Genomic DNA, 17,971 nt, shown 5'->3' on the forward strand with positions numbered 1-17,971 from the left:
GTGTAGTTCTTGGTAGCTTTGTTCATTCCTTTTTGTTCTTTTTTCTCTAATCTTATCTTCAAGCTTTATTTTATTAAGTTGATCTTCAATCTCTGATATCCTTTCTTCCACTTGATCGATTCAGCTATTGATACTTGTGTATGCTTCACGAAGTTCTTGTGCTGTTTTTCAGCTCTATCAGGTCATTTATGTTCTTCTCTAAACTGGTTATTCTAGTTAGCAGTTCCTCTAACCTTTTTTCGAGGTTCTTAGCTTCCTTGCATTGGGTTAGAACATGCTCCTTTAGCTTGGAGGAGTTTGTTATCACCCATCTTCTGAAGCCTACTTCTGTCAATTTGTCAAACTCATTCTCAGTCCAATTTTGTTCCCTTGCTAGCGAGGAGTTGTGGTCATTTGGAAGAGAAGAGGTGTTCTGGTTTTTGGAATTTTCAGCCTTTTGCACTGGTTTTTCCTCATCTTCATGGATTTATTTCCCTTTGGTCTTTGATGTTGGTGATCTTCAGATGGGGTTTTTGTGTAGATGTCCTTTTTGTTGATGTTGATGCTATTTCTTTCTGTTTGTTAGTTTTTATTCTAATAGTCAGGCCCCTCTGCTGCAGGTCTGCTGCAGATTGCTGGAGGCCCACTCTAGACCCTGTTTGCCTGGGTATCACCAGCAGAGGCTACAGAACAGCAAAGACTGTTCCTTCCTCTGGGAGCTTCGTCCCAGAAGGGTACCTGCCAGATGCTAGCTGGAGCTTTCCTGTATGAGGTGTCTGTCGACCCCTGCTGGGAGGTGTCTCCCAGTCAGGAGGCACAGGGGTCAGGGACCCATTTGAGGAGGCATTCTGTCCCTTAGCAGAGCTTGAGTGCTGTGCTAGGAGTTCTGCTGCTCTCTTCAGAGGCAGTAGGCAGGAAGGTGTAAGTCTGCTGTAGCTGTGCCCACAGCCACCTCTTCTCCCAGGTGCTCTGTCACAGGGAGATGGGAGTTTTACCTAGAAGCCCCTGAGTGGGGCTGCTGCCTTTCTTTCAGAGATGCCCTCCCCAGAGAGGAGGAATCTAGAGAGGCAGTCTGGCTACGGGCTACTTTGAACTTCCTGGGGGCCTTGTGTATACTGTGAGGGGAAGATTGCCTACTCAAGCCTCAGTAATGGTGGATGCCCCTCCCCCCACCAAGCTCAAGTGTCTCAGGTCGACTTCAGACTGCTGTGCTGGCAGTGAGAAATTCAAGCCTGTGGATCTTAGCTTGCTGGGCTCCATGGGAGTGGGATCTGCTGAGCTAGACCACTTGGCTCCCTGGCTTCAGCCCCCTTTCCAGGGGAGTGAACGGTTCTGTCTCGCTGGTGTTCCAGCACCACTGCAGTATGAAAAATACTCTTGAGGCTAGCTCAGTGTCTGCCCAAAGGGCCATCCAGTTTTGTGCTTGAAACCCAGGGCCTTGGTGGTATAGGCACCCAGGGGAATCTCCTGGTCTGCAGGTTGCAAGGAACATGGGAAAAGTATTATCTAGGCCGGAATGCACTGTTCCTCAGGGCACTATCCCTCACAGCTTTCCTTGGCTAGGGGAGGGAGTTCCTGAACCCCTTGTGCTTCCTAGGTGAGGTGATGCCCCACCCTGTTTCTGCTCATCCTCAGTGGGCTGCACCCCACTGAGGTCTAACCAGCCCCAAAGACATGAGCTGGGTACCTAAGTTGGAAATGTAGAAATCAGCTGCCTTCAGAGCTGTAGACCCGAGCAGTTCCTATTTGGCCATCTTGCCAGGTACCCCTTAGCTGTCTTTTGCATTATGTTATACATTCACAAAAAGTTATGAGTGGATAAATTGGCTTCTTTTTCAATTTCATCATAATTTCACAAATCAGCCAGGTGTGGTGGCTCATACCTGTAATACCAGCCCTTTGGAATTAGAGGCGGGAGGGAGGCTGAGGCAGAAGGATTGCTTGAGCCCAGGAGTTTAAGATAAACGTGGGCAATTAAGTGAGACTTTGTCTTTACAAAAAATGAAAAAATTAGCCAATCGTGGTGGCATGCACCTGTAGTCTCAGCTACTGAGGAGGCTGAGGTGGGAACATCGCTTGAACCTGGAAGGCAGAGACTACAGTGAGCCAAGAGCGTACCACTGTACTCTAGCCTGGGTAACAGAGTGACATCCTATCTCAAAAATAATACTGCTTTCAGACATCTTTTTAAATAAAACTTTTAATATGTAATAAAAATTAGTTGGACCACCTATTGAATATTTAAATAGATTATAAAAGTATAGATATTAAAGTTGTTTTATTGTTTTTTTCTTTTAATAAATTAGTCAGTAGAACAAAAGGAAAAGTTCAGAATCTGTCATGGAGCTTAGTGTAGAAACAAGCTGACCTTTCTGATCATTAGAGCAAGAAGTTCAATAACTAGTTTTAAGACATCAGGCTATGTAGGAAAAACAATGCTGACACTTTTGCTTATTCCTTGCTCCAAAATACTTTCCCAATGAATTAAAGACTTGAACATCAAACAGTAAATGCATAAAGAATATATAAGGGATAATTTCTTAAATATAGTTTCATAATGGAGAAGACCTTTCTTAGTAGTAAGGCACAAAACCCAGAAGCTGTAATAGGGATTTTGATACATTTGAATCCATAAAAATGGAAAGTAACCGGTAAAAAGACCCCCAATATATATGTCAGACAAATGTAAAGAATTCCAACAAATAAAGAATTTTTACAAATTAATCAGAAAAAGCCCCAGTTTAATAATTCACTATGTTGTAGAGAGTAGTGGAAGCAGACACTCAAACATTTTGGTTCGAGTATAAACTGATCAGCAGCCTCCTTGGAGAGAAATTTGGCATATACTCATGAATTTCACTAATGAGGCCATGTCTTACTAATAGAAGTTCACATAAGCACAGAGACATAGGTACAAGGATATGCTGGAACCATTGCTTGTAGTAATAAAAAACTTGAAACAGTCTAAATATCTATAAGTCAGACACTGTTAAATACATTATGGTACACCCATATGATGGAATATGTTATAGATAATGCAGTAGACCCTATGTTTTAATATGGAATGATCTCTAAGATATATTATTAACTAAATAAGATGCAGAATGATAGATATAGTATGATTCCATTTGCATGTGGGAAAATGGATGTGTAAAAATATTTGTGGATGAATTGAACTTAGAGTAGTTTGAGTCAGTGGCTGCTAGCATTATGCTTAAAGAGAAATATTAGATGATACCAGACACTATACCAGTCAGATTCTTAGTTACAAACAGTTTAGGGGGCAACCTTCATTGTTAAAGTACCCTGTGATGCTATTTGACATTCTCTTTCTGCAAACACATTTATTTATTAACTCTGCCTCTAGCTTTGTTTGTTTTCATTAGTATCAGAGAAGTGCACTGAAATCAAAGAGCATACTGTATTAATTTTTAGAAGATTATTGAAATTAAATTTAAAATTTTAAAGTCTCTTGAAAACTCTAGAATTTATATATATATGTGTGTGTGTGTGTTTGTGTGTTTATATGTGAGTGTGTGTGTGTGTGTGTGTGTGTATATATATATATATATATATATATGTATATATATATATATATTTTTTTAAGATGGGGTTTCACCGTGTTGGCCAGGCTGGTCTTGAACTCCTGACCTCAGGTGATCCACCCACCTCGGCCTCCCAAAGTGCTAGGATTACAGGCATAAGCCACCGCGTCCGGCCCAAAAACTCTAGAATTTTTGAGAATATATCTTCTTACCCCCCATTTGAGAAACATTTACAATACTGATGGACTCTATATTCTTGGAGACATAGTACTCAGATAATTATGTGCACAAGTACCATAAGACTATGGCCACATTTATGAGAGAATTCAGCCTAGCCTATATTCCATTTGGGTATATTTTAGGTTTTATTTTTAATGATGTCACATTGATTTTCACGTAGTCCTGTGTGTGATAAGGGCACCTAAAATCTATTCTCTTAGCAAATTTTTCAAATATAACAATATTAACTGTAGTCCTCATACTGTCCATTAGATCTCTAGACTTATTATCCTGTGTAACTGCAAGTTCACCCACTCGTTATTTTTTAAAGATACCTATTTACTCTCATTTTACTGGCTTTGAGAATTATATTCATCCTCCAAAATTATAGAGTTTGCTTGTTTTTCTAATTATTCTGTAGAAAAAAATCTACAGAACATTATTGTTAGTCCTACAGACCTAGAAGTGCTTATATTTGAGATAGAAAGGAAAAGTACATTTATTTTTTTTTAAATTTGCACTGAAGTATTTATGTAGGCTGTACTTTTTATGGTAAAAGCAATGTAGGCTGATATTAGTGTTTCAGATAACAAAATCTGGATAATATGTTTCTACTTTAAAAGACTGAAGGCTAGAATGTCTTTATGGTGGACCCAGGTGTTTTAATTTTGCTTCTGATAATTTTCTTATAATTTGATGTTTGTGAGATTGCATGAAGACAGCAACCTTGTTTATCTTGATCATCCACAAATCTTTAGCATATAAAACAATGCCTAGCACATCATAGGAATTTAATAGTTGTTAAATGGAAAAAACAAATGTATACAGGTACTATTTCATCATAGAGGGCATTAGAACCCTGTACTTTCTGGAGAAGTAGTTTTGGTGTTTAAATACAAAAATAGTTGGCCAGGCATGGTGGCTCAAGCCTGTAATCTCAGCACTTTGGGAGGCTAAGGCAGGCAGACCACAAGGTCAGGAGTTCAAGACCAGCCTGGCCAAGATGGTGAAACTCTGTCTGTACTAAAAGTACAAAGATTAGCTGGGTGCAGTGGTGGATGCTGGTAATCCCAGTACTTGGAAGGCTGAGGCAGGAGAATTGCTTGAACCCAGGAGGCGGAGGTTGCAGTGAGCCAAGATTGTGCCATTGCACTCCAGCTTGGGCAACAAGAGTGAAACTTCATCTCAAAAAAAAAAAACAAAAACAAAAATAGTTATAAAAGACAACATTAAGCAAAGAGTCTTAGAGGTTATTTTACTTACTCTGGTGTCAAGTGCCGCCTAAATCACCTTGTGATGTGCTCTAATGTAATTAGTAATATGAATAATATATTAAAAAGAGGAGTAGCTTCTAAAGAAAGAATGACTATAAGCTTCCTGAGGCCTCCCTGGAAGCCAAGCAGATGTCAGCACATCTTCCTGTAAAGCCTGCAGAACTGTGAGTCAATTAAACCTCTTTTCTTTATAAATTACCCAGTCTCAGTTTTGTTTTTTTTTATAGCGAGCCAAGAACAGCCTAATACGCTCTGCCTCTGGTTTGCTGAAGCATAGTGTTCATTTCACAGGTTTTTGTTGTTACTGTTATGATTGTTCTCCTTATGCTTTTTATGGTTTCCAAGAAAAAAAGATTTGGGACTAAGCCTCTGCCATGCTCCCCTGTTTGAACTATAAGTCCTTATGATATATATGTAATAATATAGATAGCAGAGTGTCAAACAAAGGTTATGTGTTTGTTTGCCTAAGACCGAAAAAGAAGACCTCAACATATCAGCAGAGCTGCTCTTTGAACAGGCATGCTGTCAAGAACTGAAACTTCATCATGGTTCATGGGTGTGACAGCAGAATAGATTCACCAACTACTTAAATTAGAAGCAAAAATGGATTGGCAGTTCATCATTTGTTGAGTTCCCTGACACAGAAATGTTGTGATAGTGTCCTGTTTCAAAAAGCTCTCTTGATGTTGCAAGATTCATTCAGGCACAATTGCTTCACTCAAAATGAGTTTCCTGTTTAAAGGTGGGATATTGTTATCTTCTTAGAAGCATTGTTTCTCTAGAAGCTACTCCTCTTGGTAATATATTATTCATATTACTAATTACATTAGAGCACATCACAAGGTTATTTAGGTGGCGCTTGACACCAGAGTAACTAAAATAACCTCTAAGACTCTCTGCTTAATGCTGCCTTTTGTAACTGTTTTTGTATTTAAACACCAAAACTACTTCTCCAGAAAGTACAGGCTTGTAATGCCCTCTATGATGAAACAGCACCTGTATGCATATATATATGAAGGCTTTATACTAGGTGTGTATATATATATGACCTGTATATATGACCTGTATATACTAGGAGTATTTATATATATATATGCTATATATAGAGAGAGAGTGCATATACATATATATGAAGGCTATAGATTTCTGTATACAGTCATCCCTCAGTATATGTGGAGGATTGGTTCAAGGATGCTTAGCATGTACCAAAATTGGCTCATACTGAAGTTCCCAAGTTGTTCCTGTGGGATTTGAGTACACAGGAAATTAGCCTCCTTATATCCACATTTCACATCCTGTGAATACACTTTTTCCATTCTCATTTGGTTGGAAAAAATCAGCATATCAGTGGACTCACTCAGTTAAAACCTGTGTTGTTCAAGAGTCAACTATATTGATACGAATATTGTGTCTAAATGTATATCCTAAATTCTCCCACCATTTGTAATAGTCTTTAAATTGATTTTCTAAGCAAAAAATTATACTCTCATTAGCTAGGTGTGGTGGCACACACCTGTAATCCCAGCTACTCAGGAGCCTGAGGCAGGAGAATTGCTTGAACCCAGGAGGTGAAGGTTGTTGCAGTGAGCCGAGATTGTGTCACTGCACTCCAGCCTGAGCATCAGAGCAAGACTCTGTCTCAAAACAAAAAAAGAAAAATTATAGTCTCTTTGAATAATGTTAATTTGACCTCTTTTCAACTTCTATGTCTCTAATTTTTTTTATGGTGGTTAATACCTCTAGAATAGTGATTATTGGTATTATTGGTAGGGATGATTTGGCTCTCCAGCAGACAATGCCTGAGGACATTTTGGTTGTCACACAAAAGATGAGGGGTGGGGGCAGGGATTCTACTGAACAGCTAGTGGTAGAGGCCAGGGATGCTGCTCTAGACATGCTACATTGCACGGGACAGCTCCCATACTAAAGAATTACCTAGCTGAAATGTCAGTAGTCAAGATTGAGGACTCTAGAACAGTGTTAGATAATATTGCTAATAGTGCCCAAACATCCTTACCTTTAACACAGAAACTTTTCGTATTCTGAAAAGATTGTCTAAAGAAGTACAGTCGTGTATTGCTTTAAGATGAGGATACATTCTCAGGAAATTTTCATTAGGTCAGCCGAGCACAGTGACTCAGGCCTGTAATCTCAGCACTTAGGAAGGCCGAGGTAGCTGGATCATTTGAGGTCAGGAGTTCAAGACCAGCCTAGCCAACATAGTGAAACCCTGTCTCTACTAAAAATATAAAAATCAGCTGGGTGTGGTGGCACGCACCTGTAATCCCAGCTACTCAGGAGGCTGAGGCAGGAGAATCACTTGAACCTGGGAGGCAGAAGTTGCAATGAGCTGAGATCATGCCACTGCACTCCAGCCTGGGTGGCAGACCAAGACTCTCAAAAAAAAAAAAAAAAAAGTTTTTTTTTCCATTAGCTGATTTTGTCATTGTTTGAACATCATAGGATGTACTTATACAAACCTAAATTGCCTACACCTAGGTTATATGATGTAATCATTTGCTTTTAGGCTATAAACTTGTACAGCATATTATTATATTGAATACTGTAGCTAATTGTAACAGAGTAGTAAGTATCTGTGTATATAAACGTGTCTAACAATAGAAAAAGTACAGTAAAAATATGATATAAAATATAAAATAAGTGGCACATCTGTGTAGGGCACTTACCATGAAAGGACCTTGCAGCGCTGGAATTGTCAGTGAGTGAGTGTGAGCTAATGTGAAGGCCTACAGCATTACTGTACACTACTGTAGACTTTATAAACTGTATACTTGGGCTATACTAAATTTATTTAAAATTTCTTTTTCTTCAATAATACATTAACCTTAGCTTATGCTAATATTTTTACTTTATAAGCTTTTTCTAAACAAACCTTTTTGACTCTTTAGTAATAACACTTAGCTTAAAACACAAACACCTTGTATAGCTGTACAAAAATATTTCCTTTCTTTATATCCTTATTTAATAAGCTTTTTCTATTTTTTTAACTTGTTACTTTTAAAAACTTTTAACATATTTTTGTTAAAAACTAACACACAAAAACCATACTTCCAGGGATTGTTTCTGTAATTCACTACTAGAAAAGTTTTCTCTGAATGAGTAGAGTGCTGAAATAATGGGTTATAAGATAGTATTTGCAAGCCTCATGGTAGCCCCAAACCAAAACCATACAGCGGATACATAAAAAGTAACAAGCAAGAAGCTAAATCTTATCACAAGAGAAAATCACCTTCACTAAAAGGAAGACAGGAGGAAAAGAAAGAAGGAAGGCAAGACCACACAATGACCAGAAAACAAATAAAAAACTGTGGCAGGGGTAAGTCCTTACTTATCAATAATAGCATTGAATGTAAGTGGACTAAATTCTCTAATCAAAAGCAGAGTGACTGGATTAAAAAAAACAAGACTCGTCTGTTGGTTACTAGGAACATACTTCACCTATGAAGACACACATAGACTAAAAAGAAAGGGATGGAAAAAGATATTCCATGCCAATGGAAACCAAAAAAGAGCAGGAGTAGCTGTACTTACATCAGACAAAACAGATTTCAACACAAAATAATTAGCTCAGTGTGGTGGTATGTGCCTATACCAGCTGCTCAGGAAGCTGAAGTGGAGGCCACAGTGATTGCACCACTGTACTCCAGCCTGGGCAACAGAGTAAGACCCTGTCTCAAAAAAACAAAAAACAACAAAAAAAAAACAGATTTCAACATAAAAACTAAGAGACTAAGAAGATAACTGTATAATGATAAAGGGGTCAGTTCAGCAAGAGGATATAACAATTGTAAATATATATGAACCCAACTGGAGCACCCAGATATATAAAGCAAATAGTATTAGATCTATAAACAGATAAATTCCAATACAATAATATCTGGAGAATTCAACACCCTACTTTCAGCATTGGACAGATCTTCCAGATAGCAAATCAGTAGAGAAACATTGGACTTAAGCTGCACTGTAGAGCAAATGGATCTAATAGATATTTACAGAACATTTCATCCAACAGCTGCAGAATACATATTCTTTTTCTCAGCACATGGATCATTCTCCAGGGTAGACCATACGTTAGATCACAAAACAACTCCAAAAACGTCAGGCATCTTCTCTCACCACAATGGAATAAAACTAGAAATCAATAATGAGGAATTTTGAAAACTATACAGATACATGGAAATTAAACAATGTGCTCCTAAATGGCCAGTGTGTCAATGAAGAAATTAAGAAGGAAATTGAAAAATTTATTGAAACAAATGGTAATAGACACACAACATACCAAAACCTAGCAGATACAGCAAAAGCCATGCTAAGATGGAAGTTTATAGCTCTAAGTGCTTACATCAAAAATTTTTAAAACTTCAAATAACCTAACAATGCATCTTAAAAACTAGAAAAGCAAGAGCAAACCAAATCCAAAATTAGTAAAGACAATAAATAATAAAGATCAGGTGGGGCACAGTTGCTCACACCTGTAATCCCAGCACTTTGGGAGGCTGAGGCAGGCAGATCACCTAAGATCAGAAGACCAACAAGGTAAAACCGTGTCTGTACTAAAAATACAAAAATTAGCTGAGCATTGTGGTGCACACTGTAATCCCAGCTACTTGGGAGGGTGAGGCAGGAGAATCACTTGAACCCAGGTGGCAGAGGTTGCAGTGAGTTGAGATCATGCCACTGCACTCCAGTCTGAGCAATCGAGTGAGACTCCATCTCAAGAAAGAAAAAAAAAACTATAGGTCAATATTACTGATGAAAATTGATGCAAAAATCCTCAGCAAAATACTAGCAAACTGAATTCACCAATACATTAAAAAGATCATTCATCATGACCAAGTGGGATTTATCTGAAGGGTGCAAGGTTGGTTCAACACATGTAAATCAATCACTGTGAGACATCATATCAACCGAGTGAAGGACAAAAAAACGTGATCATTTAAATTGATGCTGAAAAATCATTGTGTAAAATTCAGCATCCCTTCGTGATAAAAACCCACAAAAAACTAGATATGGAAGAAACATGCCTCAACATAGTAAAAGCTGTATACAGCAGACCCACAGTTAGTATTATGCTGAATGGGAAAAAATGGAAAGCCTTTTTTCTAAGGCCAAGAACAAGACATGTATGCCCACTTTCACCACTGTTATTTAACATAGTACTAGAAGTCCTAGGTGGAACAGTCAGACAAGAGAGATATATAAAGGACATCCACATTGGAAAGGAAAAAGTTAAATTATCCTTGTTTTCAGATATGATCTTATATTTGGAAAAACCTAAAGATTCCACAAAACTATTAGAACTGATAAACAAATTTAGTAAAGTTGCGGGATACAAAATCAGCATACAAAAATTACTAACATTTCTATATGCCAACAGTGAACAATTAAAAAAGAAATCAGAAAAGTGATCCCACTTACAGTAGCCACAAATAAAATTAAATACCTAGGAATTAACCAAAGAAGTGGAAGACTTAAATCTAAGACCTCAAACTATGAAACTACTACAAGAAATCACTGGGGAAACCCTCCAAGACATTGGTCTGAGCAAAGATTTCTTTAGTAATACTCCACAAGCAAGGCAACCAACGCACAAATGGACAAATGGGATCACATCAAGTCATAAAGCTGCACAGTGAAGGTAATGGTCAAAAAAGTAAAGAGGCAATATACAGAATGGAAGAAAATATTTGCAAACTACCCATCTAACAAGTGATTAATAACTAGAATATATAAGGAGCTCAAACAACTGGAAAAAATCTAATAATCTGATTTTAAATGGACAAAAGATTTGAATAGACATTTCTCAAGAAAAGACATACAGATGGCAAACAAGCATATGAAAAGGTGCTCAACATCATTGATTATCAGGGAGATGCAAATCAAAACTACGATGAGATATCATCACACCCCAATTAAAATGACTTTTATCCAAAAGACAGGCAATAAATGCTAGCCCGGATGTGGAGAAAAGGGAACCCTTGTATGCTGTTGGTATGAGGGCTTTAGTTTTTTAAGGAAAAAAGTATACATAGAGCTACCATATAATCCAGCAATCCCACTGATGGGTATGTAAACAAAAGAAAGGAAGTCAGCGTATCCGAGAGATGTCTGTACGTCCATGTTTGTTGAAGCACTATTCACAATAGCCAAGATTTGAAAGCAACCAAAGTGTTCTTTCATCAACAGATGAATAGATTAAAGTATATATATATGGCACTTATATACAATGGGATATATTCAGCCATAAAAAAGAATGGGATCCTGTCATTTGCAACAACATGGATGGAACTGGAGATCATTATGTTAAGTGAAATAAGCCAGGCACAGAAAGACAAACATCACATGTTCTCATTTATTTGAGGATTCTAAAAATTGGAGCAATTGAACCTAAGGTGATAGAGAGGAGAAGGTTGGTTTACCAGACACTGGGATAGGTAGTGGTGGTGGGTGTTGGGGGAGATGTGAATGGCTAATGGATATGAAAAAATATTTGAATGAATAAGGCCTAGTATGTGATGCACAACAGGGTGACTATTGTTCATTTAATTGTACATTTAAAAATAACTAGAAGAGTATAATTAGATTGTAACACAAAGGATAAATACTTGAGGGGATGGGAACCCCTTTTTCAAGTGATTATTACATATTACATGCCTATATCAAAACACTTCATGTACCCCATAAATATATATACCTACAATGTACCCACTAAAATTAAAAACAAGTGAGCCTCTACCCACTTTCCAATTCCTGTTGCTCCTGGACTAATCAGCCTTGCTGATCCCTTCAGCCTTCTGGGCGGGGTGAGAGGATGAGGTGGACCTCTTGAGCAGCATCCCACATGGGTAGTGAAGCTAGGTACTTACCACACTCTTACTTTCCTCATAGGAGAATACACAGGCCAAGGAGGTCTTTGTTGGCACTGAACTGTGCTGCCTTAGAGAAGGGGTAATGTGGGTAAAGTGAAATGTTTTACCTTCTTCAATGTGTCTGTTCTCAGATTTTTTGTATGTGTGTTCTCCAGTGTAGTAGCAGAACCTTTCCACTGGACTCCTGGGTTCCCACAAAGGTGCTTTTATCTATATAAGTAGTTGTCAAAATCAGTGTTTCAGTGGGGTATTCGAGGGATAGAAACTTCTATTCTGCAGTGTTACTGATGTTACATGTCTTCCTGTTAGAACACATTGACTATAACTCAGAGCGAAACCATCTCAAGAAAAAAAAGTATTTTAAATTTAATTTTTCAAAGAAGAAAATTAGTTCAAAAACTGAATAGACTTATACTGTGAAAAGCCTTTTTCTCATCTGCCCAGTTTTCCTGCCCAGTGTCACTAACTATAGTTGTTACTTTCTTTATACATGTAAGAGTAAATGTAAATAGAGTGTCATAATTTCCCCTCCTTTTTGTTTTTATTTTTATTTTATTTATTTATTTATTTTGAGATGGAATCTTACTCTGTTGCCCAGGCTGGAGTGCAGTGGCACAATCTTAGCTCACTGCAACCTCTGCTTCCTGGGCTCAAGCAATTCTCGTGCCTCAGCCTCCCCAGTAGCTGGGATTACAGGAGCCCACCACCACACCTGGCTAATTTTTTTTTATTTTTAGTGGAGACAGGGTTTTACTACGTTGGCTAGGCTGGTCTTGAATGCCTGACCTCAAGTTATCCACCCGCCTTGGCCTCCAGAGCACTGGAATTACAGGTGTGAGCTACCACACCTGGTCCCCTTTTTAAAACAAAAGATAGCATGTTATACACTTTGCTCCTTTGGTTTTGTTCTTTTCTTTGATTTTTTTCCTTTTCCTTCCTTTTTCTCTTTTTAGCTTAATATATTATGAAGCTCTTTCTGAAGTAAACTTTCTTGTTTTTCTTTCCTAGGTGCATGATATTTATGTATGCACTATAATTGACTTAACCAGCCTCCTTTTGATGGGCATTTAGCATAGTTCTAATATTTTATATTACAGTGTTACCATAAATAACCTTATTAGTGTGTTATTTTGCATATGTACAAATATATGTCATCTCTAGCTCTTAAAGTATTTATATCTATTTCCTCACCCACCTTCATAGTTTTTGCTTTTAAAATGTTCATTATATGCTATTTATTTATTCACATCTATTGTGTCTTCACTAAGAATGATACCTCTACCACAGTGTTCTTGGTCTTATTTAATGATTTTTTTTGTTTTTTTTTTTTAACCAAATAGGCATATTGTCTTTCTTTTTGTTTGCTTTGAGTAACTTTGCCCTATCTTTTATTTGAAAATTAACTTTATGGCATTTTGCTTTTTTTTTTTGAGACAGAGTCTCACTCTGTAACCTTAGCTGGGCGCAGTGGGTGATCTCGGCTCACTGCAACCTCCGCCTCCGGGTCTCAGGTGATTCCCATGCCTCATCCTCCCAAGTTGCTGGGACGACAGGCGCGTACCACCACACCCTGCTAATTTTTTGTATTTTAGTAGAGACGGGGTTTTACCATGTTGCCCAGGGTGGTCTTGAACTCCTGAGCTCAGGCAGTCCACCTGCCTCGGCCTCCGAAAGTGCTGGGATTACAGGCTAAGCCACCACACCCGGGATTTTTTTTTTTAATACTGTCTTTTTTAGGAGTGATTTTCAGTTATTTTTCTTTTAAGTTTTAAATTTACAGAAAAATCACAAAAACTACCACATCTCCTTCACCCAAATTCCACAGTTGTTAACATTTTCCTGCATTTGTCCATTATTTCTCTCCAGATGTATAATTTTCTATTTACGTGTTTCTGGTTGAGCCTCATTATCCTTAAGTACTTCAGAGAATACCGTCCCAAAGGACTCACTTCTGTATTACCACCGTCTAGCCTCCCAATCAGGAAGTCAGCGTTGATACAACACTAGCATACAGGGCACGGACCCCATTCAGATTTTACCAACCATTGCAACAATACTTCTTTTTCCCTTCTGATCCAGAAAACTCTCCAAGAACATGCACTGAATGTAGTTATCATGTCTCCTCAGTCTCTTTCACTATGTAATTGTTCCCATTTCCTTCTCTGTCACGTACTTAACAATCTTAAAGATCGTGACCACTTGAAGGGAGAGGGAATTATGATAGAGCAGTGACACCATGGTGCTTCCTCAGCTGCTGGCCATGTTCTGTTTATTTGTTTTGATTACACTGGAGTTCACTTTATAATAATCTGATAAAATTTCTATTTATGTTATATGTACTGCTTTTTTTTTTTAAATCAAAACCACAATCTGAAGAATTATGTGTGTTATTTCACAATAAAGTAAAAAAATGAAGTTTGAGAATTGATATCAATGAATACAGTTTACCCTCAGGCAATTTTTTTTTTCCATTTCAATCTAAATACAATGAAGTGAATGTTAAGAGGCAAAATTATACTGGGAAGCTCTTCTTTTAATCTGAATGCTCATAACCATGCCTTTCTATAAAGGTTTGTCACCATGGTGCCCAGATAAAGTAATAAAGATTCCATTTTAGCAAAAACTACAGGTTTCAGAACTAATTTTCATTTTTCTTTTTCTGTGTCCTTAGCTGTAGTTTAAATTCTTTTTGGTTTGTCATATGATACTGCTGTGGGACGATATCCAAATTACCTTCCTCTGTTATATTTCCCGAATGATGAATGTCACCATCCTTAAGGGCAGGAATGTGTCAGTGTGACAAGAAAATATGCCTTGGTTAGGCAGTTATTTCTTATCACCAGTAGAAAAAATGCTTTGGAAATTTTCCCCTGGATTCTGACAAGTTTGTGGGGAATATAAATATGAAACCGCTTAGCAGCTTTGCATTTCCCCAGACTTTAATGCAACAGTAGTAGTGTCACCAGAAGAAATAAAAATGTACAGTTTAAGTAACATAAACATTCTGAGCATACTCTTACATCCATAATGAGTTTACGTAGGTTATTGGTTTTCAGCTCTTCAGAAAAACTTCTAAGTGTATTCTATTTGCCATTCTTAGTGACATCTCTTGGCACTCTTGTGTCTCATACAGAAACCTCCAAAAGAAGCAGCAGGGCCTACATATATGACCATAAGTGCTGTGGATGTCACTGACATTTGTGTATCTTCACAATCCCTTACCATTGTGCTTTTCACTCAGACCAGGCTCCTGAACAAACCGGGGTTACAGATTCCTCCATCAGCCACACAGTCTCTTTGATTCCTTTTTTCAAAATTAGACCCATTTCTCATGCCACCAGCCTGCTTTCTTAGTTCATTTAACATTCCTGTAATGCAGATAGAGCAGTTATGTCATTTAAACAACAGCAGTGTGAATATTTTTTGTCTCTCATCCCTCTGATATTGATGAAAGAATGAAATAGGAAAGTACAGTTACACCATTGCTGATTAATTTTTTCATCTGTGTGCATTTGAGTTAGAGACAAGTGAAAGTATTTTTAGGCTGATTGGAATGACTCATCACTTTATCTTGCGCTTTTAACTATATAATTCTGTTTTATTTCAATGCAGGTACAGCCTGACTATTTGGACCGGAAGAAATGATAGCTATTCCATTGAAGATTTACTTTACATTAGAGACCATTTTGACAAAAACCAAGTTTTCTATGACATCTTGGAACCACAAAACCATGAATTTAAACAAGCCATTGGAATCAAAGTTAATCTCTAAGAAGATTCTCCTCAATTGTTTCCTGTGTTTTAGTTTCATAATCTTTCTCTGCATTGGTCTGAATTAATTACCATGGTTACTGGTTTATGTTCCAAGTCATCTAATCAAGAAACACTTATTGTGTGCTTACTCTGTGGGCATATGGCCTTATAATAGTGCACTTACATACAAGATTTGGAAAGAAGAGATTTATTTGCACATGTAGGCCTAGTCTAATAATAATTCAGGAAAACGATACTCTGCACCCCTTTATAAAAAGTGGTTTTGATAAACTGAAAATAATTGGCAGAATCTGTATGTCATAAAACAGGTATAAATCACATTTGCTTGACACTTGCATTGCAGAGATTATGAAAAAGATGGCACTTTTCCTTTTTCCTAGAAAACTGGTTATTTCAGAGATAATCAAAAAGGAAGAGGGCTTTTTAAATGTTTTTAATTTTCACAGGGGTGAGCAGCTGTCTCATATCAAGATCTATTAATCCGTTTCCTGAAACTATAAATTAGATCTAGAATTTCCATATGATTGGGAAGCATGCTAGTGGCTAAGTATATTTTTTATATTATTTTTATAATATCTGACTTATAGTGAACAATATACTGTTGGAGAGAAGTTTTAGTCTTTGTCGTATATCATTTGTTTTCCAAGTTTCTTACTGCCACTACCTTCACTCAGGTCCTTGTTTTACTACTAGAATTTTATTAACTACTTTTTTCATGGCTTTATTTCTCACACTCTTCTCAGAGATAACCTGAGTTTTTGAGTTTTTCTGCTAAACAAAACTTTCTTCTTCTTCTTTTTTTTTTTTTTAGATGGAGTCTTGCTCTGTCGCTTAAAGCTGGAGTGCAGTAGTGCGATCATGGCTCACTGCAACCTCCGTCTCCCAGGTTCAAGTGATTCTCCTGCCTCGGCCTCCTGAGTAGCTGGGACTACAGGTATGCGCCACCACACCCAGCTAATGTTTGTATTTTTAGTAGAGATGGGATTTCACCATGTTGGTCAGGCTGGTCTTGAACTCCTGACTTCAGGTGATCTGCCAGCCTCCACCTCCCAAAGTGCTGGGATTACAGGCATGAGCCACGGTGCCCAGCCAAAACTTTCTTAAATACCTCTTTCTTTATGCCAAATCAAAGACCTTCAAGGGCTTAAACTCAATTTTACTCATTTTTCCTCTTTCAAGACCCTTCATAATGCAGTCCCACCTAAATGTCAATTTGTTGTGCTCCAACACAGTTCTTCATTAAAAAAATTTATTCAGCATCAGTGGCTTCTAGATCTTACTTTAACCATTAATGTTAACCATTTAGTTATGTTCACTAATTGACTTGTGCATGTTAGCTATGTCTCCTCAGCTAGACTGTAAATTCCTTTGTGGCAAAGGTTCATGCTTAAGTATCTTTTACAGTACCTGGCACAGTCCTGAGAAAAACATTCAGAAAAAATATGTGGCTGCTTTGATTTATTAAGAAATATTTTACTAGTGAATGTCCTAAAATATATAATTTGCTTTTTATTAATCAACCATTTTTCTCTCAGAGAATAACATAGTTCTAGAATTTCCGTTTTGAATTCAGACAGATTTTCATTACAGCCACAGCTCTATCCCTTACTAGCCATAGACTTTGGGAAATCTGTAACGCCATTGACTCTAGGCTCACTTGTCTATAAAATGGAGGTGGGGAAATGACATTTCTCTTGTAGGTTTGTTGTGAGGATTATGTGAGATTCGTGTAGTAGAGACATCTAGCTCAATGACATAGGGAATGCTCAGTAAAGTTAGTTTCTCTTCTTTTAGATTTATCCTGTGATCATGTCTATTATAGATAGATAGCACTAAGAGATACAACATGAAACATTGTACACATATAAATACTTAAAGACAATTATAGTATTTTCACTTGCAAATTCAGCTCTAGTCGAATGAAATGCTTCTTGTCAAATAATACCTAAAACTTTACTATCCATGGTTGTTTGCCAAAGTCAAAAGATGCAATTTCATTATGAAATTTCACCAACTGCTATAGAGAATAATTTTTTAAAATTAACTTATAAATCTTCTACAAAGACCATGCATTACTAAAGGCAAGTGAATTTATAAATAAACTGCCTTTTTTTTTTTTTTTTTTNTTACCCAGGCTGGAGTGCAATGGCACGATCTCGGCTCACCGCAACCTCCGTCTCCTGGGCTCAAGCAATTCTCCTGCCTCAGCCTCCCGAGTAGTTGGGACTACAGGCGTGTGCCACCATGCCCAGCTAATTTTTGTATTTTTAGTAGAGACAGGGTTTCACCA

The 17,971-nt window shown here is 37.5% G+C and overlaps 1 protein-coding gene across 4 annotated transcripts in view; it reads left to right on the forward strand.

Annotated features, from left to right (window-relative positions):
• The window catches only part of FAM151B (family with sequence similarity 151 member B), a 59,549-nt gene extending 43,741 nt beyond the window's left edge, over positions 1-15,808 (forward strand). For all 4 annotated transcript variants that reach the window (XM_037731060.1, XM_017507456.2, XM_037731063.1 and 1 more), the window contains one exon: positions 15,520-15,808. In XM_037731060.1, coding sequence (XP_037586988.1) covers positions 15,520-15,679 — 160 coding nt within the window. In that variant the 3' untranslated portion in view covers positions 15,680-15,808. The remainder of the gene's footprint in view (positions 1-15,519) is intronic.
• Positions 15,809-17,971: the final 2,163 nt, after the last annotated feature.

This window comes from Cebus imitator, unplaced genomic scaffold (genome assembly GCF_001604975.1).
Source record: "Cebus imitator isolate Cc_AM_T3 unplaced genomic scaffold, Cebus_imitator-1.0 Scaffold16, whole genome shotgun sequence".
Taxonomy (NCBI): Eukaryota; Metazoa; Chordata; class Mammalia; order Primates; family Cebidae; genus Cebus; species Cebus imitator.